General features: G+C 30.8%; 1 protein-coding gene across 10 annotated transcripts in view; it reads right to left on the bottom strand.

Moving 5' to 3' along the window:
- The window catches only part of LOC126818460 (centrosome and spindle pole-associated protein 1), a 64,003-nt gene extending 38,525 nt beyond the window's left edge, over positions 1-25,478 (bottom strand). For 4 of the 10 annotated variants that reach the window (XM_056100351.1, XM_056100352.1, XM_056100353.1 and 1 more), the window contains exons 1-16: positions 25,135-25,472; positions 24,152-24,250; positions 23,256-23,339; positions 20,892-21,011; positions 19,389-19,532; positions 18,166-18,312; positions 14,879-15,031; positions 13,684-13,764; positions 11,959-12,183; positions 10,550-10,804; positions 8,283-8,387; positions 6,846-6,977; positions 1,763-1,888; positions 772-897; positions 402-533; positions 33-161 (exon numbers count right to left, since the gene is read on the bottom strand). In XM_056100351.1, the coding sequence (XP_055956326.1) occupies positions 33-161; positions 402-533; positions 772-897; positions 1,763-1,888; positions 6,846-6,977; positions 8,283-8,387; positions 10,550-10,804; positions 11,959-12,183; positions 13,684-13,764; positions 14,879-15,031; positions 18,166-18,312; positions 19,389-19,532; positions 20,892-21,011; positions 23,256-23,339; positions 24,152-24,238 (2,046 nt within the window). In that variant the 5' untranslated portion in view covers positions 24,239-24,250; positions 25,135-25,472. Of the gene's footprint in view, positions 1-32; positions 162-182; positions 898-1,423; positions 1,889-3,738; positions 5,353-6,845; positions 6,978-8,282; positions 8,388-10,549; positions 10,805-11,958; positions 12,184-13,683; positions 13,765-14,878; positions 15,032-15,830; positions 15,999-18,165; positions 18,313-19,388; positions 19,533-20,891; positions 21,012-23,255; positions 23,340-24,151; positions 24,251-25,134 lie in introns of those variants that run through there. The other 6 variants (XR_007679242.2, XM_056100355.1, XM_050545884.2 and 3 more) reach the window with 6 other exon arrangements.
- Positions 25,479-27,906: the final 2,428 nt, after the last annotated feature.

Raw genomic sequence — 27,906 nt, 5'->3', positions numbered from 1 at the left:
AAGAGTTTGATTGGACCACAAGAATTAACAACCTCCAATAATTCTTGATATTCTTTCTTCCTTTCTTCTTCTAATTTCTTCTTTCTATCAGCAGTGTCTTTGATCAAAAGATCTTCTTTCAGAGGCTCTCTCCAGTCTTGACTTTTCTCAGCTGCTTTTTTCTAGGGGGTATAACAATTTGATTGGAATATTTCAGGGGGATTTTTTTTTGTCTGGATAGTTGTAGTTAGTTTTAAGTTTGCATAAATGTGCCTAGGTATTATGATTTTCAAAAATTTATGTTTGAATATTGTGTTGGGTTTTGTTTTCGTCTTTTTTCAAAATTTGTCTTAAATTTGAATTAAACATTTAAAATTTTTTATAGTTATTTTTTTCCTTTACTAAAATTTAAGATTTTCAACCTGTTGTAGTAATTCCTGATATTCTTTATTCCTTTCTTCTTGTAATTTTTTCTTTCTATCATTTGAGTCTTTGATAAACAGATCTTCTTTGGATGGTTCTCGCCAGTCTCTTTTCCCAATTCCAGCTTTTTTCTATGGTGAATATTTTCTATGTTTGAGCGACATGTTAGTTATGTTATGTCACAGGTCATTTTTTAAAGACAGATTTTGTATAAAGCTGCTTTATTACTTACATTTCAATGATAAGATTTAATTAATGTAACTCTTTTTTTTGCATGAGTCATATGTCTAGCATAAATTAAGTTCTACTTTTAAAAAATAAAATGCCTTAGAGATGTATCTCCTGCTAGAGTATAATCTATTTTTCAACCTGTACTAATTCTTTATATTCTTTATTCCTTTCTTCCTGTAATTTTCTTTTTCTATCATCTGAATCCTTAATAAATAAATCTTCTTTTGTTGGTTCTCGCCATGTTTTCTTGTTTGTCATTGTTTTCTACATCAAAATCAACACTAAGTTAAATTTTCTATCACTAGTTTATAATTTTTCAATTTTGCACAATAAGATATCTTTGCTTCCTTTTTTTTTTGTTAGAAAAATAGTTTTGCATTGCCATAACAGATACAATTGTGACCTTATTATTATCTTTGTAAAGTAAAATATACATGTAGTTCTCAAAGATTTAGCCAAGCATTTTGCCATTTTTGACAAATTGCAAATTTTTTAATATTAATTGTCTTTTTCTTTGATTAAAAGTTGTTCCATCTAATTTGGATGGTTCTCAGTCAGGTTCTTTAATTTGCTTTTTTAATCCCTTATCATATGACCTATTGCATATGTAAAATTGTTATAGAAATAGGTAGTCCGCCCTTCATCAATAGTGTAAAGACAGAATGGTTCAGGTTTTAAAAACATTAATATGGATAAAATGGATTGATGGCTATCTATAGGGTAAAAAATAGTAGACATACATGCACAGCAGCAAGAAGCCAAACACAGACCAAACACATATCAAAATTAAATACTGCTTTTCCATGAGAAAAAAAAAGAGCTAGATTTCAAGATTAAATTTCTATTCCCATCATTTTAACTACATCAAAATTTCAAAACTGATTTTTGAGAATTTCTAAAAATTATTAAATTACCGTAATTCAATCTTGATAACCTGACTTCTTATTTTTCTTTTAAGATAAAAATATTTTCTTCATTCACAGATTTTATTTTTTAAACAAGCAGTTAATAAACATATTAATATCAAATAGATGTAAACGCCAAATAATAAATTTTTCAAATTCTAAAGAAAAACACAGTAACTGTTCACAAAAGTTTATAATTAGTTATATATAAAGTATATATTGACCTTCAAATGTTCATTATATTCATTTTTCCTTTCTTCTTCAAGTTTTTTGCGATAACTTTCTCTCTTGTCATCCAATAGAATTTCTTCCTTCGACGGTTCTCTCCATGTCCGAGGAGTGCCCATTTTCTAATGACGAATATCAAAAAGTTAGTCTTTTGTTTTGAAAAGTTTAGAATCGCTTTTAGCACAATTGAACGCAAGAGGTAGTCCATAGCACAGAACAATTTCACTTTAAGCGGTTTCCGTTTCTTTCACTTTTAAATTGTTGATGTTTTTGAGATGATTTTGTTTGTTTTTTTTGCACAGAACACAGAATATCAGATTGTTCTTGAAGCACTTAATTCCATATAATTCAAGATATCATAAGAAGTATTTTTAAGGTAGACTAAAATTAGTTTGTAAATTAAATCATAAAAAGAGGCAGTTATGCAATTCGATAATGTCTTTTAAATTCTGATATCAAATTTTGTTGATCCTTGTTTTTAAGTCATTGTATTATTGACTATTCAGAATGAATGTTTTTTTTTCCTTCATGCCTAATAAGTTTATAAATGAAAGATTTAAACTTGATATGTTTTTGAAAGAAGCTGCAGGACTACCTCTTTTAGTTTCCAAAATATGAAATTTGATTAATGATCAGGCCTTTTGTAAATTTATGCTAGCCAAGCACTTTCTAAATTTTAAGAATGTTTTCATTATAACTATATAGACACATAAAATGATACTATTAAAACTGTTTCTTAAATCTTAAAGATTTTTGTAATGATACATAATATTTAGACTAGCATATAGACAAAACAAGAGCCCTGGTCCATAGGTAAAAATATTAAACGATAACCAACAAAGACTACCAATAACAAAAATATATGTGTAAATAACATGAATCCAAAATATCATTCAACAAAATCATCTGTTAGCTTTTTAACAAGGTGCATTATTAGTCAAGAAGATGTTGGTGCATTATCTAATCCTAAAGGCATACAATATGAATGATGCATTGAGAAAAAAACAATTATTGTCATATATTTTTTGTTCTGACCATTACATTTAATACTGGTGCATTTCAGAGAATGTTAAAAATACTGTGTCTCATGTTATGAGCATGAACTGCTAAGTGATGACCTAGTGGTATTTCCTTTTAAAATTACAATTACATTAATTCTTGACAGAATGAAATATTATCAACACAATACCTCAGTCATTTTGAGATTAACATGTGGCATTTTCCATTTCAATATATATATATGATATGCCGATCAGTAGAATTTTTTTTTTTTTTTTTTTGTTCTATCCAACAAATCTGCAGACACCACCCCTAACAAGTGAGTTTGAAAAATTCTAAAGGTTTTTTTAAAGCCCACTGTGGCCTAATGTACATCTGACTAATGCTGATGAATGATGCATTTTTTGAGAATTGACCAGAGTAAAGCATAAGGCACGTGCAATGGAATGTTAGCCTCACTGTATATATATTTAAATATATTGTGAGCTTAAAAGCTTTCTATGCTGCACATAAAACTTGCACTCAAAAGTTATTCATTATCTACCTTCCTGCTTTAAGTATTATAGATTTTTGAAGTGTGAAATAATATTTACTGATAATATATCAACCCATTTAATATGAAAAAATATATTTTACCAAACAATATCAATATCAATACTAATGCACAAAATACAAATTACATAAAATTTTATCACAGATTTAATATCTAATTAAGAGATGCACATATATACAGTGCAAATCTAGATATAAAGTACATTAAGATTACCGAATAATACTTATGTAAACAAACACTATATAACAATTAGATAAGAAGAGTATTAATATTACTTAACACATCAAAAACATAACAATGAAAAAATTGTAGATTTGTAAATAAAAAATTTAAAAAAATAAAGTATACTTTTGATTATTGGGCGGAGTCTAACGTTTAATTTTAATAAAAAAAAAAAAAGTATCAGCAGATCTTTAGAAAAAACAAAATATTGTTAAATAAATAGTGAACTGCATAATTGATTTCAATCCAAAAAAGTATCTCAGTAAATAGAAAATACATTATAAACAATATAAGTTTCTAAACAATTCAAATAGGTAGAATTGTCCTAATCAAACCTCAAAAAAACTATATATAAACCTTTAAACATATAGATAATTATGTGCACACAAAGTTTGCAAGACACTTACTGAGCTCCCAATATGCTTTTAATTACAGAAGGAACGAATCGTTATTGCGCTTTTTGGGAGTTACTTGATATTTTGTACTTCCAATAAAGAAATCATCTTTAGATGGTTCACGCCACATTCGGCGACGGGGAGTTTGACCACCACCCTTGATTTTCTCCTGATAATTTTTCTCCTGGTTTTGAAACGTTTCACTTTGGGAAACTCTTAATCCATTGTGATTTACTCTACGCTGCGGACCGCCGTATTTGAGGAAATCATCTGATGAATTTTCTCTGAAAGGCCTTGCTCTGGGTGCAGGTTTGCTTTTAATTGTATTATTGTATTCTTGGCGTCTCTCCTCATCAACTGGTGCTCGTTCTCTAGGACGCTTCTCTTCAGGATTCTTTTTCTGGATTCTACCAAAATCAAAGAAGTCATCGCTTGATGGCTCTTTGTAGACTCTCCGAGGTGTTTTGCTGCTGTTTTTTATCATGTTATTGTAGTCATTTCTTTGTTCTTCAGCAGCACTGATGTTTGAGTTATTTGTATTAGCATGCAGTTGGTTGTCTACTTGGTGATTTTCTTTGCCACTTGGAGCTGGACCAGTTTTAATGAAACTTTCCAGCTGATTAGGTGCCTGACGTGGTGTCCTTTCTTCTCTTCTCTTCATGAATTCATCATTTTCTGGTTCATAATATCTTCGCTGATTTGGACGTGACTGATTCTTCAACATGTTGTTGTACTCTTCACGGCGTTCATTATAGTCTTGAGTACGTGCCTTTTCAGCAGCAGAAGGAACATAACCATTCTTTTCAGGTTGTTGACCATGTGAACCAACATCAGTATTCAAAGCTGCTTGAAACTTATCTGTTGGTTGTTTTCGAACTTCATAACGGTTACTACTGAAGAAATCTAGCTGAGAATCTTCTTTCCATACTCTTCTCCTGGGATCTTTTCCTTGACCTTTCTGGTTGCCATTTTGACTTGCTGGTTTTGATTGGCTTGAGACACCATTGCTATTGGGCGCCGGTTGTGACTCCTTTGTTGGACTTGCGTAACCATTTGTTTCTTGAACAGGTCTTGCTTCTTTCGTTGGACTAGAGGGTGTGTAACTCTGATCAGCTGGTTTTGACTCTTGATTCTGAACACCATTTGTTTGTGCAGAAGGGTTTTGAACTTGAATTTGAGGATTAGGTTTCTGTTCAGGTTGGTTTCTTTTGTGAAGTGGTTGACGGTTTATCTTCTGAGATGTTTGCAACATTTCTTGATATTCTTGTTTTCTCTCTTCAGCCATCTTTTGACGATGAATATGACTGTTATCTACTGGGAAATATCCACCCGAGTTTCCTAGATTTTTTTTAGATTTATCCTCAGCAGGTTTTATACTGGTTGGTTCTTCCCATTGACGACGTTCAGCTCCTTGATTCTAGATTTAATAAATGAAACATCTTACTAAATAATTATATCCAGTTTACAGTTGGAAATATACACACAACTATCGAATAGTATCAAAAAGAGGAGGAATCTAAATAGGAAAGTTTGAAATAAATAATCAACCAAGTGCATTAAATGAGCAAAAAGTAAACTATGTAAAGGGCTTCAAGCTGATGGATTGTAAATTTATTTGGCCGGGGTGTGTCAAGTTTTATTCCATAAATGATAAACTATCGTATTGTAAACCGAGTTCTAAAAAGTATTTGTTAAGATATTACTGTCAGAGTAACTCTCTCTCAATTTATAACATCTGAATAATTTGGTTCACAATACAGTTGCATTAAAAATTAAAAGCAATAAAAGACATTATGTCTGTCCCTGGAGGCCCAGACAATCTGATGATGTTCCTTTATCAACTATAAGTACAAAACAATTATTTTTCTAAAGGGAAAATGGATTTATAACAAACATACCATACATTCTTAAAAAAGAAAGTAATAAATAAAATGCTCAACAGGGTGGTAAACAATTGCCACAAACATAATCTAATTTTTACAATTAAATTGTTCAAATTGACTCAAAATATTTTTAACAATGCACATGACATTTCTTATTAACATTATAATAGAAGTTTGAGATAATAAAATAGAGGGTCATCCTAATGCCATAAGAGAAATTTAAATACTAAATAACAAATACTAAATGACAGATCTGTTCAATGATCATCACATTAGCTCCTAACCTAACAGTAACCAATAATATGTTTCTTTGAGTGTACTTTAAACAACCCTATATTACCACATCAGCCATGCATAGAAACAACAGATTTTTTCATTTGTTTTTCATTATTTTTATATATCTGAAAGTTGTGTGTATTTGAGTTTGCATGCATTAAATCTTAACCTGGCAGGGGGAGGGGGAGGATGTTATGTGCAAGAAAATAAAAACACTTTTTTGTTATTAAAATTTGTATTCTTTTTAAACAGTGCAATTTCCACAAAAAAAATAAAGAATCATACATGTAAATTAAATTCAGTTAGTGAAATAATGAAAATAAATATCAGACAAAATGAGGTATGAAACAATTTGAAACGTTATTTCTTTTAGCCATGCAACAGTCCATTTTTGGACTAAAAATTATAAAAGAATAGCAACAATTTGTCAAACATGGGGTCATCCAGTCAGTAGCCATAAATATTAGATAAATAACTAATACTGTAGAGCAAGATATTTACATTTGTTGAATTTTTGCTTTTTATCACTACTCTTTACTTAAGCTAATCAAGACCAAAAAACTGTATTGATTTGTACCCATGAGAATATTTCAAGCCACATTCTGGTACCACAAACAATTCTTGCTTTACAGTAAAAGTGTTTAATGTCGTCATGCTCCAGTGAAGGTGAATAAATGATAATGATAATAAAGATAAACATAATAAGTAGACAAACATTCCCATAACCAATGAAATTCCACGATAAATCTACCTTGTCATTAATAAGTAAATCATCACGTCTCTGATTGGCTAGTTTACGGTCATCCTCCGACCGATTACCAAATATGCCCCACCCACTATCTTCATCATCGCCCAGGATATTTCTGCGGGCTCTGCTTCTCTTCTGGATATGAAAGGAAGGTGCGTTAACAGAAAGCAACTAAATCTACATTGACTGTGTTAAGAAACTAATCAAGATTAGGGTGTAACAATACAACTATCAAAAATTTATGATGTACCAAGATGTATTTAGAAATTTAAGTAACAGGGAAAATGGCAAAAGTTAGGAATGAATGAATGAGTTTTAACGTCCTACTTTACTGCTCAAACTGGGCTAATGAAGAAGGGCATACGCCATGCAATTTGCTATGAGGGAAATTTTGTCCAGACAGCAATTGAATTCTAACTACCAAGGTTTATTTTACGTGCACGGCAAGGTGTACCTATGGGACCTCTTTTTTTGTCCCATTCAAATGACTAGATTCTGCTCCTTTCAAGGACCTTTGTAGTGCACCACCAACCGGGGGGGGGCACAGCGGAAAATCACAAGGATCAAACCTGGGATATCCAGGTTAGCAAGTAAGTACCTTACACCCAGAGCCCTTGTGTTGCACCCTAATACCAAGAAATTGAATTAAAATGCTAGAAGAGATGATAGATGGCAATATGGAAACACTATGTTTATATATGCACATAATATTTCTCACACAATATTTTTATTTTGTTGGTAGGGTGGGGGAGGGGGGATTTTAAAATGTAGAAATAAAAATCAAAAATAAGCATATTTTGGCCTAAAATGGAAATAAACGCTTATCACGGTATTGGTGTAATTGAAATTTAAAGTGTAGGTTTTTATTCTTAAAAGCTCATCATCCATTCATAACACAGTGTCTCAAGGAAAAAAAGTGATGAGTGACCAAGAATAGTAGCTAGTGTTTGAAGGGAAAGACAAAGCATGTTTAGGTTTCCTTTGAGCATAAAATCAAGCATTGTGTAAAATGTGTTGTTTCGAGTGTGAATAAATTGAGAATGTATTAAATATGCTAGCTAATACATGTACTTAAAAAAAAATGTATTGTTAGTAAATGTAATATACATATTTTTTTTATTCTTTTTTAAATCATGTCCACAGTACAACACTATATTTTTCATTTCATATTTCGAACGATTACCAAACAAAAAGGATAATTTTATTATAAAAACAAAATTACTTTTTAGAAAATTCCAAATGTATCTCAAAATCTCTGTGAAAGTGGAAATGGTAACACATGTTTGTACTTTTGAACAATATGCAGTGGTAGCCTACATTTTTCCTAACAAAAATTTAAATACTGTATATATTATTATATACATATGTCACATGTGTTATATTTGTAACTGACAGTTGTGACTATACATAAGCATGTAAAATTATCAAAAAATATCTAACCTGTGCCATCATATCGTTGTATTCACGTTGCCTTTCCTGTCTTAGTTTCTCACGATGTTCTGTTGATGTTTCTCCTATCAATAGACGCTCGGGGGTTTCTGATGACTGCAAAATTTGAAAAATAAAATCAGAATCATATTAAAATGAGCAAAAATGTCATTAATTCTTTATCCTTAACAGACACTGCTGTTTAATAAAAGATCAAAATATTTCTTTATAAATTATCTACAAATATAAACACAATATTATTTTATATAAATATTTTAATCAGTTCTGTTGTTTTAGAAGGAACTATGAATTTTATTATTGAAGTAAAATTGTTTTAAGCTGCAATTTATATAGTTTCAGTGATGCATAGAAAGTAATCTGAGCTTGTGTGAAACAATTGATTGCTATCTGAAAGAAAATGCTGTAAAAAAAGATCAAGAATTTTTTTTTTCTTGTGAATATGAAATATCGCAAAATAATCACATTACTACTTACCAATAAAACCGTATTATTGAATTATTTACATAATGAAAATATTATTGTTTTAAAATAAATTGTAAATTATATGGTTGTTCCCGTTTTCAATCAACACAGATCAAAGAATATATTTTTGTAAATATACATTTTTCAACTAGCGTATCCACAGAAGCAAATAAATTTCCTGCTGTTTATCATGCAGTGTAGTTTGCATTACTCATTTAATTTTGTCATAATGATGTGTGCATTGCCACTTATTATGTGTATGAACAAGTCTATAGTCCCATTATCTATCACAGTCTTGATGAATGAGACTAGTAAACATAGTTACAGTATCAAGGTGTGGTACACAATTCGAATCATCAATATGTTTTCTTTACAAAGTCTGTGAGCTTCAGTTAATATTTTAATTAATAACCCTGTATATTAATAATGAAGGATATAACAATTGTATAATTTATATATTGGAATAAGCATCCAGCGTTAAATGAATGACCTATGAGTGAGATTTTATTTTTTTGTCCAACCACTTCCTGAATTTTACATTTTTCAGGGTAGTACTTGTGTACACCATTTTAAGAGGAGGATGAGCATATATAAGAAACTGTAGTGTAACTGTCCATTTTAAGCTAAGATTATTATTATTACAAAATTAAAAAAAACAAAACAGTATACATGAACCAGAGTAATAATACAAGCTTTAATCAATATTAATAAATAATATGCGTAATAAAAATGTTAAATATTCTAAAAATGACATAAATTACATGCAAATACTATGGTTATAAATTTTTACAATACTTTATATATTACCGGTAATAAATTTATTAATCACTACATGTAACTTTCCTAAACAAGGACTGAACAGGGTATAAAAATAAAACATTAAAATTATTCAACTATACTGTTAATAATAAAATTTAACTACATTGAATATGTACAAATATATGTATACAAAAAGCTTTATTAATATTATGAGATTTACAATATTTTCATCCCAGTAACAATGTGAAATACTATCTACCATACAGGACTCTTGCTTTAAAATTTTGACGTCTGATTTTTTCAATGTTTAATACAATAATAATATTCTATTCATATAGCGCGATAATACTAAAACAGAAGTTTTAAATGCACTTTCTTAAATTTTTCTGTATTGAACTATGGAAAACATCTCTGTAAACAGGAAAGTACGTATTAGCATACATATTATGTAGTGGTCATAATATCTGTTTAAAACTATGAATAGTTTACCGGTTGATTCAACTTATAAACTAATTTACATAGAATAACTATAAAATATATAGAGGCAAACATGAATATTTTTTTTTTTAATAGAGCACAAGTGGGCTTAATCTCCCAGCTATAGGTTGGGTTAAGCTACCAATATATTAATAATATCTGTCTATGAGAAAATGGCCATACAAGAAACATACCTTTCAAATTTGGTTAAAAATCAGTCAAATATAATAAACAAAAGCCCTGCTATAACATAATAAAATTCAAGCTGAGAAATATTAGTATAAGCTGAATGAAAGCATGCACAGCATGTCAGGAACATCCAAATTTTCTGATTATAGTGACTAAAACTTAAATATTCTAATCACCTAATGACCATAAAATCTGATGTTAATGTCTACTACCTGAACCCTATTAAATAATAACTGCTGTGCAGTGATGTGCTTTCATATTGCTACAATATTACTAAATATCTGATTTGTTAGTCCAATTAACATATATCTATCATGAATCTACAATATATAAATCAAGGCAGACTTGACCAAATATGGTAGTACATATACCTGTCGTAGTATCTCTGCTTCAGTTGGATCGTAGAGAGGTGGGTCAATATGAGGACTTGGACTGCGACTAGCGCAGGGACTACATTTTGCTATGTGAACTGGACAATGTCGAATCGCTTCCTTTTCTTCATCTGAGAGATGTGCCATAGCATCCCTTTGTAAATAATGGAGAGCGAGATCTCGTTCCAATTTCAGACGCAATTCTAACTGTCGTCTTTCAATCTCTGACAATGCTGCCAACTGACGTCTCTGCCACTATATAAATTAATGTCATTTGGATACATAAATAAAATGAAATGCTGAACATAATTGCTAAAGAAATATATTCTCCAAAATTAAAAATCAACAATGTAAAATATCATCTAAGCTACATTACTAATAAACTGTAATATAATTACATCGAAAGATTTGCTTACATCCATTATTTACACAAAAGTACCTTGAAGAAACTATTAACATCATCTTGATCAATAATTGTTCCACTTGATTGAACAAATGAAATAGCCTCCCCCCAACCACGTTAAAACTAACGAAATAAGTCAGTATGGTTTATTAATATTTAATCTTAATTATCAATTAAATCATCTTTCTTATGGCCACATGGCCTGACCGGAAGTTTTGAATATTCTTAATTTCTTAATAAAAAGCAAAACTGACTGAAATATTAGTAGTTTACAATTAATTTTATTTGGAAAAGAGAGCTCAAAGAGACATTTTAAGATATAATAAATATCTTCATTGTACAAACTGTTAACTGACCACTAAACTAGCTCAGGGCATCATGCACATTTGTAGCCTCATCATCAGGTGACCACTCAGAACATATGTTTATTTCAATAGATACACTACTTATTTCTTCTGATAAAATTGACAACATTATCATTATGGAATTAATCTGATGTCTTCATTTCATGTCCCGGTGTCATGTCTGATAATATGCGATTTTGCTCAGATCCTTGAGCAAGGCACTCAAGTGAAACAGAATCACCTAATTTGTTTTTTAGCAATTGCTTCATTGATTTCCTTTGTCAATACATGATTTACTCTCTATTGTTAATAATACTGTTTTCGTCCACCCGAATTGTTTATTATCAGTATAAACCTTTGATTTGCATAATTTTCTTCTTTTACTTATCCTTAATTAAGCCTACTGAGTACTGTAGTAGGCCTATATATTAAGTGCGCTAAAGATTTTAACTGCAAAAAGTCGCATATTTTATATCTAAAAAGATTCACAGTGCTGACTGAGCCAAACCGTGACACCGAAACAAGAAAAGAATCATTAACAGGTCTCCCTGTAAATTTTCAATAGTCAGATTCAAAGTATGTTTTTTGAAAACGATTAGCTTTAATCTACTCTAAAGTTTGTTAGATTAATAAAAGTAAATCGAATTGTTTTGAATTTCTACCTCATCATATTCATCTTGATATCTGAAGTCATATTTGTCTCTTAGATGTATAAAGTCAAGATATGCTCGTTCCTCAGCATCAGCTCGTGGAAAATTATAACCACATGTACAACGCTGTGGTTGCACTGGCTGGTACAGCTTACGATCTCTTTTCTCAATAGATCTACGAGGGCTGCCCTGAACTCTCAGTTGTTTCCTCAACATTTCCTCTCTAATCCTCAGTTGCTACAATATTTTATAATACCTGGGTATTATTAATCATTAAACACCTGTTCAATACTAATAAACCTTAATCATTTAAAAAGGATCAACTAGCCATACATAAGACTCCACCAGAATGAACATTTAAAAAAAAATAACGTCTTTTGTTTCCAAGAGATACACCGTCAAAAGTGAAAATGGACGTTTTTGATTTTTGTCTTAATAATGAGTAATTGCTCCACCAATCCTCAGACATTCAACAATTCGTCGTGGCATGCTCCTAATCAACCGTCCAATCACGATTTGGGGCAATCTGACCCACTCCTCTTGCAGTGCCACGACCAATTCTTGCAGTGTTGTCGGTTTACGTTTACAAACACGTCTCCTGATCAAATTAAACACACTATAACAAAGATTCGTTAAACAGTAAATCTTATGCAAGAACCGATAGGAAAGCAAACATGGATAGATAAACCAGCACCCGGCAGTTTTCATCAACCCTTCCTTAGGAAATGTCAAATTTTACAATGAACCCCTTCCACGTGTATGGCGCTATTGCATGTCACATGTGCAGATCAGTGGTTCTGTTGGGGCAATAAGTTCTCCATCTGTGAACATACTCTCAAAGCATGTCAAATGTCCATGACTATTTATCATATCGCAACCTGCATAGGTATTTGCATTTCAATATTCCCTACTTTTTTTTTGAAGAGTATAGAAGCAACCAATTAATATTTATTTGATTTATGAATTCTATGTTTCAAGTAATTATATACTAATTCTAAAAATTTCAAGTTCAGCTCTACTTAAGTAAGTAAATAACTTCATTCTATTTTAATTCTTATCTTCACATTGTTAAGTGCAAAAATTACTTCAGCATTTACTCTTCTCTTTTATACTTTTATAGCATAGTTTGTCTGACAGATCCGTCTTTATTAGCCCAGTCAGAGCAGAAGAGTAGGATGTTAAACCCCATTTCATTTAATTTCTGACAGATAAATTCATTGACTAGATTCACATTTCGGAAAACTGATTAAGTTGATCATTGTATAAATCATGTTTTTCTAATATGATATTTATATTCAGCAATGGCTGTTTAATATTAGCATTTGATATTAAATACCCCAAATATTTAGACAGCTTAAAAGGATTCCAATTTCAGAATAGTTTGCATGGCACAAATGAATATAAGTTAAAAAATAAATGATTTTGAATATATAGACAACAAAAAATAGATAATTATTATTCAAAGTGTTCTCAATTCCTTAAAGCCCTTAATCAGTGTCAAACTCACCAAACCTAGCAGCTAAACCCCTAATTATTAAGCACAAATAGTGGATGTTTTAATTTGCATTCAGAAATACGGCTCCTATAAGAATAACCTTTACAGTTATATTCACACATACCGTCAATCACAAAGGGTCGTATCCAATCAAACAACCTGATTTAACCAAGAGTAAATGCTTTGTAGTTTTTGTAACACATAACAATACTGAAGAGAGTAGCTAGCTATGTAACTTATACCTTTTCTCTTTCGTCTCGAGAGATTTTTTTACTTTTAACACCATGTTGTCTTTTTATAATCTTTTCTTTTTCTCTCAATTGCTACAAAGGGATAATCACTTAAATAAACAAACTGTGTATATCCTTAAAGAGATGTATGATTTGAGTTAAATTTCCATTAAAATTAAAATTTGTCATCAATTCTAAAATATCTTCTTTGATTGGCATTTAGTAAACATAATATGCAATTTAATGAATACACAATTCCTGGATTTAATACTATACGACACATAGAGGCATTTAGTAACTGGATAGAGCAATAAACTATAACACATACTTATGGAAGAACAATTACTGATTTATTTGGGCGACGTTTCGAAGAGTATTCTCTCAACGTTTTCAAGCAAGAGGAAACTGCCACATCTCCATACTGATGACGATAATGATCTTTCCTCTTGCTTGAAAACGTTGAGAGAATACTCTTCGAAACGTTGCCCAAATAAATCAGTAATTGTTCTTCCATAAGTATGTGTTATAGTTTAATTGTGTATCCATAAAATAGTATTTTGTGTTAATTATAAATAGTCAGTTAGTCATTGAAGTAATTTTAAAAAGACACCCCCATTGATTTCAAATATAGTATGTTAGAGATGCATTATTCAAGAGATAAAATCTGCATATTGCAGGTCTTTCTCTTGGCCTTAAATGTTATATAAATTATTAATTAGACATTTATTTATTAGCTTTCAAAGAGCATAATCAACTCTCGATGCCATCAGATGCTCTAAATTTTCAACAAATTTAAATACGATTGGCACTTAATGATTTAATTTAAAAAGGGATAATCAATACTTTGTTTATTATCATAACAATGGTAAAAATGACAATCTTGATAATCTTGACTACACTGTTCTGCAATGGATGATAACTCAGCTCAGAATGAACTAATTTGACAGAAATTTTCAACATATTCCCTTTTCATTGTACTATTTTTTTAACTATTATAAGGAGAAATGTCAGCTCTTTATCTAAATCTTACATAATGCATCTTTAAGTATTTTTTTTTTTAATGTTAACAAAGAGCCACCTTTCAATAAAGGTACTGTAATACTATTGGACTTAATAAAAGATTTTTCACCCTGTTTGTCAGTAGGCCTATTATTATCTATATACATGTATATCTACGCATATTCATATATCTCTAACTAGAAATTACCTTTTCTAAATCGGCACGATATTTGCGTTTAGTTTCCTCAGCATTACGTTTTTTATTTTCTTCATACTGACCAACTGGTAAACCAGCGACACGTGACGTATCATTATCAGGATAAACATCATTCGTTTCATAATATTCTACCGGAGATCCAAGCTGTATATAACAACATTTAATCATTTCATAATCACAAGTTATTAATCAATAAATACCACTATTGTGCAAATGCAATCTAAATTAAATCTCACAAGAAAAATCATTATTTAATTTACCATTTCTATATATTGATCAAAAAATTGTTTTTGCTAATTTGCGACTGGATCGAGTATACAATGCAGGAAAACTCAACTGCCCAGGAATCAAAGACACAGGAGAATATAATTAATGTAGTATTACATAATTTCTAAGCTTAAAAAAATCAATAGGTTAGAAAATCAATAATCATTTACATCTCATACATCTTATTTTACATCAATGTCAAATCATAAAACAACTGTAATTTTAAAAAAAAACTAGATTTATTTACTAATCTACATCATAAAATCAGATAAATACGCAGGTGTTTAAGTATTATCTAAAAGAATTATACAGTAGTCCTTGACAGGAAAGGCCACAAAATATAAAAATTTCTTTAATACAAAGTTAATTAGATAATCTAAAACACATTTTCATATATAACTATCAAACTATTCATAATCATTTGAAACCCCTTTGTGACCAGAATTGTTAAATTTTATTTAAAACCCTTTTGGGAGACTCATGTAGATACAGTTTTCAGCAACTCAAGGATGTATGTGTATGTATGTATGTACGTATGTATGGTATGCTTGGTATGTATGCATATTAATCATAGAAATTCAACAAATAAATTAACACCAATCCGCTCTTAATGCAAGCCAAAATATTGAAATCAATCCTCAAGCAATTAAACATAAAGATTTAATAACAAACTTACATGACAAGGAAATATAGTTAAATCCAAAAAGTTAGAATCTGATGTGTCTGGGTATTTAATGAGCAAGATATAACGAGATGATGGAATCCGGACTACTGATGTGCCTCGTTACTAATCAACAAACTCTAAACACTATCAACGACAGCTCAGAGACAACGGATGGAGACAATCACAGATAGACAATATCATCCAGACAAAAATCAATGATTCCATAAGAGAATACCAGATGACTGGATAACCTGAACATCATTAATATTCCATGATTTATAAACCATGTTTGGTTGTTGTTATTTATTAAAGGGACTTTTCACCAATGGAAATCATATTATGACTAAATGAGTCTTACAAACTCAGAACTTTGATATTTTTTTTATGTATCTTTTTGTCATAACCATTTTAACTAAGGTATTAATCTAGAATATTAAAAAATTCTGGCTTTCAAAATTTGATATTTTCAAAGGTTCATTTCTATTCACAGAAATCCTCAGCGAATATTTTTCAAAATGTCCCTTTACATAAGAATCTCTGCTTGAATAGACTTACTTGTATAAAATTGAATATCCATAATCTATGACTTTTCAAATAATTGAGAAAATATAACAAATATTTCTTATAATAAGCTTATCTATAATAATATAATTCACAATCATGTATCAATCAAAATGCAAATCCTTTTTGTGTACCAGTACATGTACAATGGGTGAAAATCTTATAACTTATCACTATTATCAAAAGATAGGTGCTGACCCAGGAATATCTATCTGAAGAATTTTAAAAAGAAAGTGCATAGACCAAGGTTTAGTATATCAGTGATAAGTTCAATGTTTTAAATGGAAAACTGTAAAGTGGAAGCTTAACAGGGAATTCTTTAAAATTGTATCCTTAATGGTATGCACATATTTTATGGACGTTTTAATACAATCGATATCTCATCTTATCTATCTTATTACATCTGTAAAATTATATTTTCAAAATATGAAGAGATTATTCCTGACCACAGGGTTTATGAATAAAGATCCCCTCGTAAATACTTCATTTATGAATTACAATTATCTTGTAAATACTTAAATAGTTATGATGCCTTGATGACTTAACCCCAACCATAGCTCATTGAAGCTTACAGACGCTCCTTGTATTTGTTTTTATTATTTATTATATGAAATGTCTCCAAAAAAAGGTTGCCCTAACCCTAAATACTGTGGCTACGAATAACCTCTTCCTTTAAAATAATACCCAATGTGTTATGAAAGGTTGAAGAACCTGTTCTTATTGAATTGAAAAGTTCCATGTTTACTTTTATCTACTGTTGATGTGTTACCATAGTAACCTCCAGGTAACCATTATGACAAGAGACAAAACCAATTAATAATATGTTAAATAATCAATATTAACACCAACTATATGTAGATCCTATACAAGATGAAGACAGAGATGAGAACAACATGACACAGCATCACAACATGTGATTCTATTAATCAATATAAATTCTTACTATTTATACAGACAGACATTAAAACATTTAACTTAAAACACCAATGCCAACAAATCTACTGCTATTTATTATCCTTGTTTCAAATGAAATGCACAGTATTACCAGAAGTTTGTCAAGACAAATAAAATAGCATCCACAGTTTTTACCAACAACAACCAGTTCTGTTTTTTTTTTCAACCACTCACCTGCAAACTTCAATTACAATACATTTCAACAAATTACCATATCCTTTTAGAGCTACCAACCCTTTATTGAACAATTACAATCAAATTCTCAAACAATTACCATCACTTTATTAAAACCTCTCAACAACTACAATGCTTATTAAAACAAATACCAACACTTCAGATCAAACAACTACTATCACTCTTTAAACCAACAATCATCTCTTTCTAAAAAACCAAAAAAAAACAACAAACCATCTCAAGCCTCCACAAATTCTGTTTTGGGCAACTAACAAATACCCCACCCCTCCTCCCAAAAATACAATACCAACTGTCCTTTCTCTTAATACTTATTACAAACATTTTCTTATTTTCCAGTAATATACCCATCCTATTTCTAACAAAATTTCCTTGAATAATTCTCAATTGCCGACATCTAAATTAGCTGATCAAGTCACAATGAAATGAATATTATGAGTCTGAGCTGTTTAGAAGATGTTTTAATACTCAATATTTCTGGCTCTATATAGTGTATTTATATTCTCTGAAAAGCAAGAGATTTGGAAATCGTTTTAAAGAAATCAAAATCAAGATAATCGCAAACTGTATTGAGATTTGCCCTGAAAATAAAATGTTTTGTAAAAACTAATCTATGTTCTACATTCTACATTGTTTCTACCTGAAGATGAAGATCGTAGTCATGATAGTTTTCATCCTGATGCTGCCTAGCAACAGCATCATAATCATGCTGATCAAAACGATCTGTTAAAACTGCATTATGATTGTGATATTTAAAATTTCTTCCTCTTTTAGTTTTGCCCTTTTTCTGTGAATAGTGATATAAACAAAACACACATGCAAAACAAAAAAAACAACAAAAACCATACACAACAAACAAAGGTGCACTATATAAATATCTTCTAATGCAATGCTAAAACAGCAGCTAAGTCATTTGAGTAGTCCATAGAGGATGTCACATATTTACTCTTTTGTTGGTAATGGCAGTGTTTAGCATAGATTAAAAAGTGATCAGGGCCAACAAGTTTATTGTTAAAGCTAATAACTTTACATGTTTGAGTTATCAAGGTTATTTCATCTAATGAACACACCGACTATGTATCACATCACTGAAAAGTTATCATCAGAAATTCTTGAAAATCAGTGAAGTCTTTATATCATGAATATAAACTCCATGTATCAATTTCAAGTTTATCAGATGATATCATCTAGAGCATCCACATTACAAGCAATTGTGGATGATGTATGGACAGATAGACGGTTGTGACGACAATATACCCAGAACAAGCAAATTTCAATGTAGGTTTATAAAAATCATATTCAATTAAAGGATTGTTTTTCGCTTGGAACAGAAAAAAAAAAAAAAAAAAAAAAAAAGAGTGGGAAGATTTAGTATATTATATTCATGTTTTAAATTTGTTTAGCTGAAGACCTGTTAAAAATGGGCTCCTCAACCAAAATCACCCCACCAAATAGATATAATCAATAAAACATTTACTAAGGAATTCAGCATTGCACAGAAGTGACAAATACACCACAAAAAATAAAACACACAAAAAACACAAAAAAAAGCACACAAGATAATTTTAACACAATAACTGCAAATTTCATGGGGTTTTAAAATAGGATTTTAAATTTAATACACACAATATAATTTAATTAAATTTTCGAAAGTGTCTTACTATTTCTTGAAAAATTTTCTTTGCCTTTCAAAAAATAATACTTTGTCAATTGTCAATAAAAGATGTAGACCTTTTTCAGAATTTGATTGACATATTAATACATATTAGAAAATATATATGGAACCTTTCCTCAAATTCGCAGCCATTGTATAGAGACATAAACAAAAATTCTAAACAAAAGGTGAAGAAACTGAAGTGCTACCTGTGCCTTATTTAAATAATCATTATATTCCTTCTTTCTCTGACCATGTAACCTCTCTTTAATTTTATTATCATATTCCCCAACTTGAATACTCTTTTGAGTTGGTGTGAGATTCTTTGGTTTTCTCCGATTATCCGTATGAGTCTGAAAATATTTGCTTTTATAGATTTTGACGATTTTCCAGATAAGAAGTGTGTTATTTTTTTTTTTATTATTCATTAATATTAACAATTGAGTATAGAGAATATTGTCCAGAGAGTGGACTTGCTGGTTACAGAATCGGCTATACATTCTAAATTTTGCAAAAAAATGAGACAAAGTGTTTGCAGTTCTCTCAAATTTATAGCATCCACAATGATTATTTTCAAAAATTAAAACAACTCTTAGAATTGTTTGGTTTTTTTCATGCTCAGTGGTAAATACTTTATAATGTGCAAGAGGTGCAAATAAAAATAAATGCAAACTGTGAACATTACAACATCTAATCCACATGCTTGTAGGGGTCTTTAGCAGTGGGAGGAAACCACAGGAACCCACAAGGTTGAACAGGCGACCCTACTCCTTGTCACACACAAGCAGGGATCAAATGACGCCACTTGACTCAATGACAGACCTTATAATCTAATGTGTACACGTTAAACCATTCTGACACCCCCATCCCTGCGGTCTAGGTGTGCACTGTGGTAATTAATACCAACCAGTACCACTAACTTTGTGTCGGACAGGTTTACAATTTGGGATTGGCTTCATGTTAGCAATTAACTAATTACTAATCATAGGATGCATTTAACTTATAACAGGATGCATTTAACTTATAACAGGATACATTTAACTTATCAGGATGCATTTAACTTATCGGGATGCATTTAACCTATCAGGATGTATATAACTATTTCATTAAAATAAATAGGAAATTACAAATTATAAACCATCACATCCTAGAGTGCAAGTTAAAGACTGGTAGTTATAATGCAAACAAATTCTTGATATATATCCTGTAGTGGCATGTGAATAATAATGGCCAACATTCTACAATATTTAAAATCTATTGTTCTCGAGTGGGAGTGTGACTACAAAAAGTAACAACAATATTATAGTAATTATCATAAATAGGCAATTCCAAATTGTAAACCTCCAGAGGACACAAATTAATGGCTATGACCACAATTCTAAGATATTCAAAATAAGTTAATTGTTAATGAATTAATACAACTCGGGCAACCGATATATATTTCTGCGTTGTGGAGCCTAACAGGGAAGTGAAGTCTAACTGGGATTCCCCGATTTGTGAAATTAAACGACAATCAAATATTCTAATTGTACATCCATCTTGCAGAGATTGATTAGAATGATCTTTTATCAATTAATCTTTATCCTTTCGGTTCGTTGAGAATTGACGTCTTACTGGTTAGAATAAAACAATTAGTCAAAGGTTCACAGTTCACACAGGTATGAAAACTCAAACAATTGCGGCTAATGGTTCTGATTATATTCAGTATATACCTTTAAATAATTATTATATTCTTGTTTTCTCTGATCAGACAATTCTTTACGTTGCTTGATTATTTGGCGATTGTCTACAGGATAGCCTTGGTGTGCAGGAGTTTCAGCACGTTCATCTCTCTGTGTTACCAAAATATTATTATAATAATAACTATTTAGACAATTAGTTTTAAACAAATTACACTTATTCAGCTGTGCATATACATTATATTGCATTGATTTGAATGTTAACTTAATACAATCAAAGTCATAACTGAGCCTAGAGTACATAAATCTACTCAAAGAAATATTAAAGATTATATGGTGTCAATATTTGTGCCCATCTTCATCAAAATTAAGTCTTTTTAGATAAATTGCAATAATAAAATCAAAATTACTTATACTTATACCAATCTGAGTGAAATTTTTAAAATTGGAATTTTAAGTAAAATTCACATGTAAAGGATTAAAGTATTTGTGGATATAGCATAAACATCGGTTTGCGGGGAAACAAAACATACTCCCACCACAAGCCTTTTTGAAGTTTTAAAAATAATTTTTCCAGAATATCCAAATAATACAGTATGGAATAACAACCTTTACCTGTAGGGTGATTAAATGGTTTCTATGACAAGGGAAATACCTGTGGTAGTTAAACAATCCCAGGAAGTTTGAAAAAAAAAATGTAAAAAACTTTGACATGAGATTACATGGTTTTAGTGACAAGGGCAGTAACTCTGCAAATAAATGATCAAAGACTATGACTTTCGTTAGCATTAATCCTTATACACCTATTTGAACAGTCCCAGTACATTTGAAAAAAAAAATCTTAAAAATTATTTATATTTTAACTGTAGATCAATTACAAAGTTTCAATGCCAATAATTCTGTGAAGAATTTATGCATGCCTCTGAATTGGTACTGATTGGGTTTTAAAAAATATATTGTAAATACTGTAACCTGTGGAGAGATTACAAGCAGGGACAATACCTCAGGCACTAATTTTTTGTGACAATGCGAAAATCAATAAAGACCATCTTCAAAACATTACTAAAGATTTCTTGAAATTTGATGAAAATGGTTTGGAAGCTGTAATCTCTAGAGTGAGTAAGAGTACAGAATTGTAAGCTATTAATGAAAATATGTCAGGGACCTACTTTTGCAAAAATGCCTGCCAATTGAAAGAGATTTTTTACCACAATACAATCTATGTACTTAAATGGCTGTATATTAAATGACATGTTTTTTGTGAAAATACTCAAAATCTATAGTGATCCTCCTTACCCCATTATCAACTATTTTGTTCAAATCGGTTGAGAAACGCACACTATGGAGTGAGTATGAGATTGGTAATATATACTTTGATCAACACTCATTTTAAGGGATCTTAACACTGTAACTACTTTTGCGAAATAGTCAAAATCAATGAGGATCATCTAGTACCCCAATACTAACCACCCACTTACACTATAGTATAAGACTAACCAAGTACCTGCCAACGGGCAGACCGACGGACAGAAGTGACAACAATATACCGGTATAACCACATTACAAATAATTAAAAAGATAACAAGCAAATAAAGAAAGCAGTACAGGAAGCTTGCATATATACTACTCACTGTCGAGATTATATTTGGGGCTCAAACTTGCATAGCATAGTGAGTTACAGGTAGGAAATAATCTTAGAGAAACTAAACAAATTTTACATCAATAATATTTTTCATGTCTTCATATTTAAAAATGAAATTAATAATAATTACTATTTCATCAGTTCGAGATTTGCTAAATCTACAAAGTAAGAATGAAGAAAGAGACAGAGACAGAACTATAACAATCAGTATTTTAAATCGCAATTGCTTGAGCTGTAGCTGGAGCACACAAGTATGAAAAGCATCAACACAGAATGGTTAAGAGTTATTTTAATGAAAACTGAACATTAGTTATGCCACTGATACAAGTTCATAAATATATTAGTAACCTAACAATAAACGGGAACATGGTTAGAGTAAAGAAGAAAAATAGCTTTAGAAGAAAGGTGACACACAATTTCGTAAGGCTATTGTCTTTATCAGTTAGTATTGTTCCACTGGGTTCAAGATAGTGAAAACATTCATTTTGCTAGTGACAATTTTTTTATATGGAACATGTAATGGATTTACTGACTGAGTCATCTGAAACGTTTTTTTAAAACGGAAAATGTCATGGATTTTCTGAGCAAGTCATCCCATTCCATAATTATTTTAAATCCTATGCTGTACAGAAATTATTGGATAAAAACAATTGTTTTTGCTATCAGAAACCCAGAATTGACTTGTTAATGAGAGACAAAGGGGTTTTCACAATGCTATTATTCTACAGTCAATCCTACAATATCATCACTCGTACCTCATTACTACCGGCTATTATAAAATTCTCTTTATCAGGCTCTGCCCATTGTCGACGACTAGTTTTAAAGTAATTATCATCTTCCTATTGGACAATATAAATATCACATGACTTTACAAAGATAAAAAACATAAATTCCAGACATACAAAGATAAAATTTGTCAAAAATCAACCAAATATTTTCAGCTGCATTAAATCTGTCCTAAAAAAGAAAATTCAGACTTTTGACATAAATGCTGTACCTGAAATATTATCCTAGACTATTTAAAAACTTGGTTCTACATATATTTTCTCTACTTATCAATAAATCAAATTAATGATTTCTTTGGTGTAGAGTGAATGTAGTTCAATGTATTTGAATGTATTATAATTGATGCCACTATGTGTAACACAACAAATATCAAGCGAAGTCAAAACAACAATATATATATGTAGATGGATAATGTGTGTTACATCAGGCTTGAAACCTCAAAGGAATTCAACAAAATCATGTCATAAACAAATAATGAAGTGTCTCTCGTTACTGTGACAACATTGATTAAAACGGTGATACACTAATTAATTGTCCTGAGAGACAATTCAGAATTAGCAGTCAATAAATCTCTGTGTGGTAGAAAGTGATGTAACCACATCAAACATCAAAAAGACGTGCATTATGTGAGGTAGTTCCACTAACCAAAGGTGACTCAAAGAGAACAGTCATGGTACACGGAAGAATAGTTATTTTATTTTGATGACATTTGTTGCTATGTGAATTTTCCATACAAATGAAAAGTTGTATCAAGGACTTTACAAAGAGGAACAATACCATGTACCTTGTTTTATTTTTTTTTAGACACTGTGAAGTCATAGATAAATTGAAATCATATACCAATTTGTCATTAACCAGTACTTACGTTCAAGTCATGTTTTTCAGAAGCTAGTTTTGATTTCTGTTCTCTGATAAACCGATCTATATCTGTATCTACTAACGCACTAGACATCTTTAATTATTGCTGAAATAAAATCAATAAAAATCTCAAGGATTTGTTTGATGCTGCACTTTAATACTAAAATAGATAACAGGAAGCATTGTTGCTTTTCTGATGGCAAACAGGTCAATAGTTTTAACTGAAGCATTTCTTTCATCAATTAAGTTTATGTAATTGCACTAAATGCAAGTAACCTAATTAATTGTTCAGTTGTCACATAAGAAATCTCAGTTATTGTATAATAGCCTACATAAGCAAACAATAATCAGGGCCTATTTTAACATGCCTCTTGATAAAAAAATCCATGCTTTCAAAACATGAAGGCTGTGCTTTGAAAAAAATACTATGTACATGTAGTCTTGTAAATCTGGCAAGATTGTATGGGGAAACTTATATAGCTATTATTATGATCATCGATCACTTTAGATTTCTGTTTCAAAACTATTGTATTGTTGATGTGTTCCAACCACCACCTAAAGCATAGAAATTACATAACAGAATATCATCAGGTGCAGGTGACAGTGAAGGTGGGTTTGCCTTTGGATGTTATAAATATGTTAATTTTGTTAAATTTTAATCATAAAAGTGTAAGCGTGATATCGGAAGTCAAATTTTAGAAATTCTAAGAATGTGAAGATGCAGAAATATCCGCCGCCCCCCCCCCCACCTCAAACCCCCAATCTGTCACTCTATTGTCTATTTTTTAGATGAATTGACGCTTGATTATGGTATTTGATGGTAGATTCTGCCTTATTTCATATCAATCAATTACAATTGCCATATGGTAATGGTATAAATTTATTGTGACAGCATTGAGTCTGAGATTGAAAAAGTTCCCAGTCTTTAATATCACGTTAAACTTTTTTAAAACTGTTTTTTGCTGTCTATTTCTAGCACACGCTTCTTACCATTTCAACTCTCCAGTTTTCCTTTGGTATCTAAAACAAGCTGGGACAAGATTTGTATGGAAGGATGAACATTCATACGACCGCCATACAGCGCTTAATTTGCATCAATATTGATTTATTTTTAGATAGCAACGGTGAACACAAACCAAAACACTGGGAAAACAAATTGAATCGATACCAAAATAAATGTGAAATATCACTAGATGTTATTTATGAACTTTCGAAATGATATTGCACCAATAATTCATTTAATTCATTCGTAAATGAAAGCATAATTTTGTAACTTTTGAGATATAAATGGTGAAATATTTCACTTAACAACAAATATTTAGGAATTCCGGTTCAGCGCGCGCCACGGAAGCAAGATAGAGTTGTTTCCCTTTTGGCCATGTTGGTCTTCAACATCCAGGCAGAATGGACGCAAGCGTCTCTTTTGACCAGGGCAGTGGCAATATCATCGCCGACGCATGGGGCAATCGAAATACACAAACTAAAATTTGAAACTGTTAATATAGTGAGACTAGGAACAACACGATGATCAGTATTTATAGCATTCTGTACTTTTGTAATTTATCTATAAGCTTAATGCAGGTTATAAAGTTCTAAAAGATCAGTAAACGTGATATTTTTTTAAACATTTAAAAGAACCGGTAAGTAATAAAATCTTGAACCAAAGTTGTCAATTTAAATCAACATTGATGTTGTGATCTTACTGGGAAAAGGTGGGCTTCTGATATCCAATATTTAAGACAAAATAAACAGTTTACCATTGGTACACGCATCGTGTACCATAATGCGTTTCAGCGCCTTTTGTAACAAGGGACTCGAACGATCGGCTAGACATAATTATTCTACAAGTCATGTCAAACGGCGACGGCTACCTGTGAAACCCCCTGATCCAACATGCCAATAGCTCTGTTCCTGTTTTCTTGTGTGTAAGGCGTGACATTTTTCCGAAGTCATGAATGTTGAAATATTAATCTGTATTTAAAGGGCCAGAGTGCAGGGAATGCATGTGCAAAACGTGTGCTTAATATCGTAAAAAAAGACAAATGTTGCGTTTGCACGAACAAAGTTCATTACCGAGAACTGATATTGGGTTCAAACCCAGAACTCCACAAAAGGAGTCCCATCACAAGTTTCAACTATGTGCCATAAAATAGGAAAGCCCAAGAAAACGTTTACCAGAAATATTTCACGAATTAGGAATTGCGTTTTTAATGGCTTTGAGTATACTATCGATGTAGATTGGAATAACAAGACGCTAGAGATTGCCATTAGATTGATACTTTTGGCGTATTTCGCCCAACACTGTAACTGATTAGAAATTCAATAAAAACAGAAACGATTGAATGTAAATCAGTTTATATGGGAATAAAATATATTCATTATTAAGTTTTGATGGACAAGTTTATAAACAATATAATATGAGTAGCTAGGTATTTTAAATGTAGAAAATATGATATTGTTTATGACCTGGAGTAAAAAATGTCAAGTTGGATTTAAAGTGGGTCTAGGGGGTAGGTTACAAATATTTTTGTTTTCTTAGTATAACTATAAAGGAAATGGAATAGGGAATAAAATTCGATTATGTGTTTAGCTAAGTAGAGCTAATATAATTTTGAGATTCTTAGTCCAAGTTTCAAAATTAATTTAATTTAACTTTTAAATATACCGGTAAGGTTAGATTTCTAGCATTTGTGTTGTTTGTGTCGTCCGTATATGTGTTTAGCTAGAGCTAATATCATTTTGAAACTCTTAGTCCATATTTCAGTGTTATGATGTTAGTCGAGTAAAGGCTAACTTAAGTAACTTAACTTTTGAATGTAAGGTTTAAGTTATGTTGAAAAAAATTGCTACCATAAAATAAAGTAGGCCACCTGTCATTAAACATGAATTTAAATAGAGGATAAGGTGAGAATAAGACACCTTTTCGAAAAGTGGATAAAGATAATACTGTAGATATTGTCCGTATATAATTTTATGTTATTTTGTGTCATTGAATTTTGCTTTTTAATGTATATTTAATATAATTGTCTACTTTCGTCGTCTCGCTGTATGCTTATATATAACATGTTGTTAAAATGTGTAATTAAAAGCTGAGTATGTTCTGATTGTCATGTTTATATAAATATAGACTGTGTTCCGAGTGAATGGGTGCACAGGCAATTGCTATCGACAAAGTTCTAATCTAATAATGTTTATGCATTCAGTGGCGCGTGATAACAATGTAATTGTTTTGGTTGGCATGCAAAACAGAAGTTAAATTTTTTAAAATAGTTTATGTCAAAATGTGAGATTACTGATGGGGAAATATTTAAGTGCACATAAGAACACCTGACGAAATTGTGTACTTGTAGCCAGCGGTTACTATCGTACCTAACTAACGTACGAAAATTAAATGGTAGCTGGCTTTTTTTTTTCGCACGTATACAGTGAATGGCCATTTTGCTCAGTAATCCCAGCCATAATTTGGCTATTTTTTTAAAATTGCGTTAAAGTTTTAAATTTTTGTTTAGAACTGAAATAAATTAACTTTTAGTCAATCCCCACGCTAAAAACATTAACAGAATTGATTGTGTATATCTGAAATAGACACGACCGAAGCACAAAATAGTGCCAATATGCCGACGTCAAATCTAGAGTTGCAGATGATGTTATTTTTGTGAAAAATCATTGGAAGAAGCGATAAGACGTTCTGTACGGATTATACAGTCCTAAAGGCTGCAAGAAGGCTGTAGTTTACAATGTAACATTGTGTCTTGTAATGTT

The sequence above is a fragment of the Patella vulgata genome, chromosome 4 (genome assembly GCF_932274485.2).
Source record: "Patella vulgata chromosome 4, xgPatVulg1.2, whole genome shotgun sequence".
In the NCBI taxonomy this organism is placed as follows: Eukaryota; Metazoa; Mollusca; class Gastropoda; family Patellidae; genus Patella; species Patella vulgata.
Note: the sequence above shows the minus strand (reverse complement) of the source record. Positions and strands in the feature narration are given on the sequence as shown.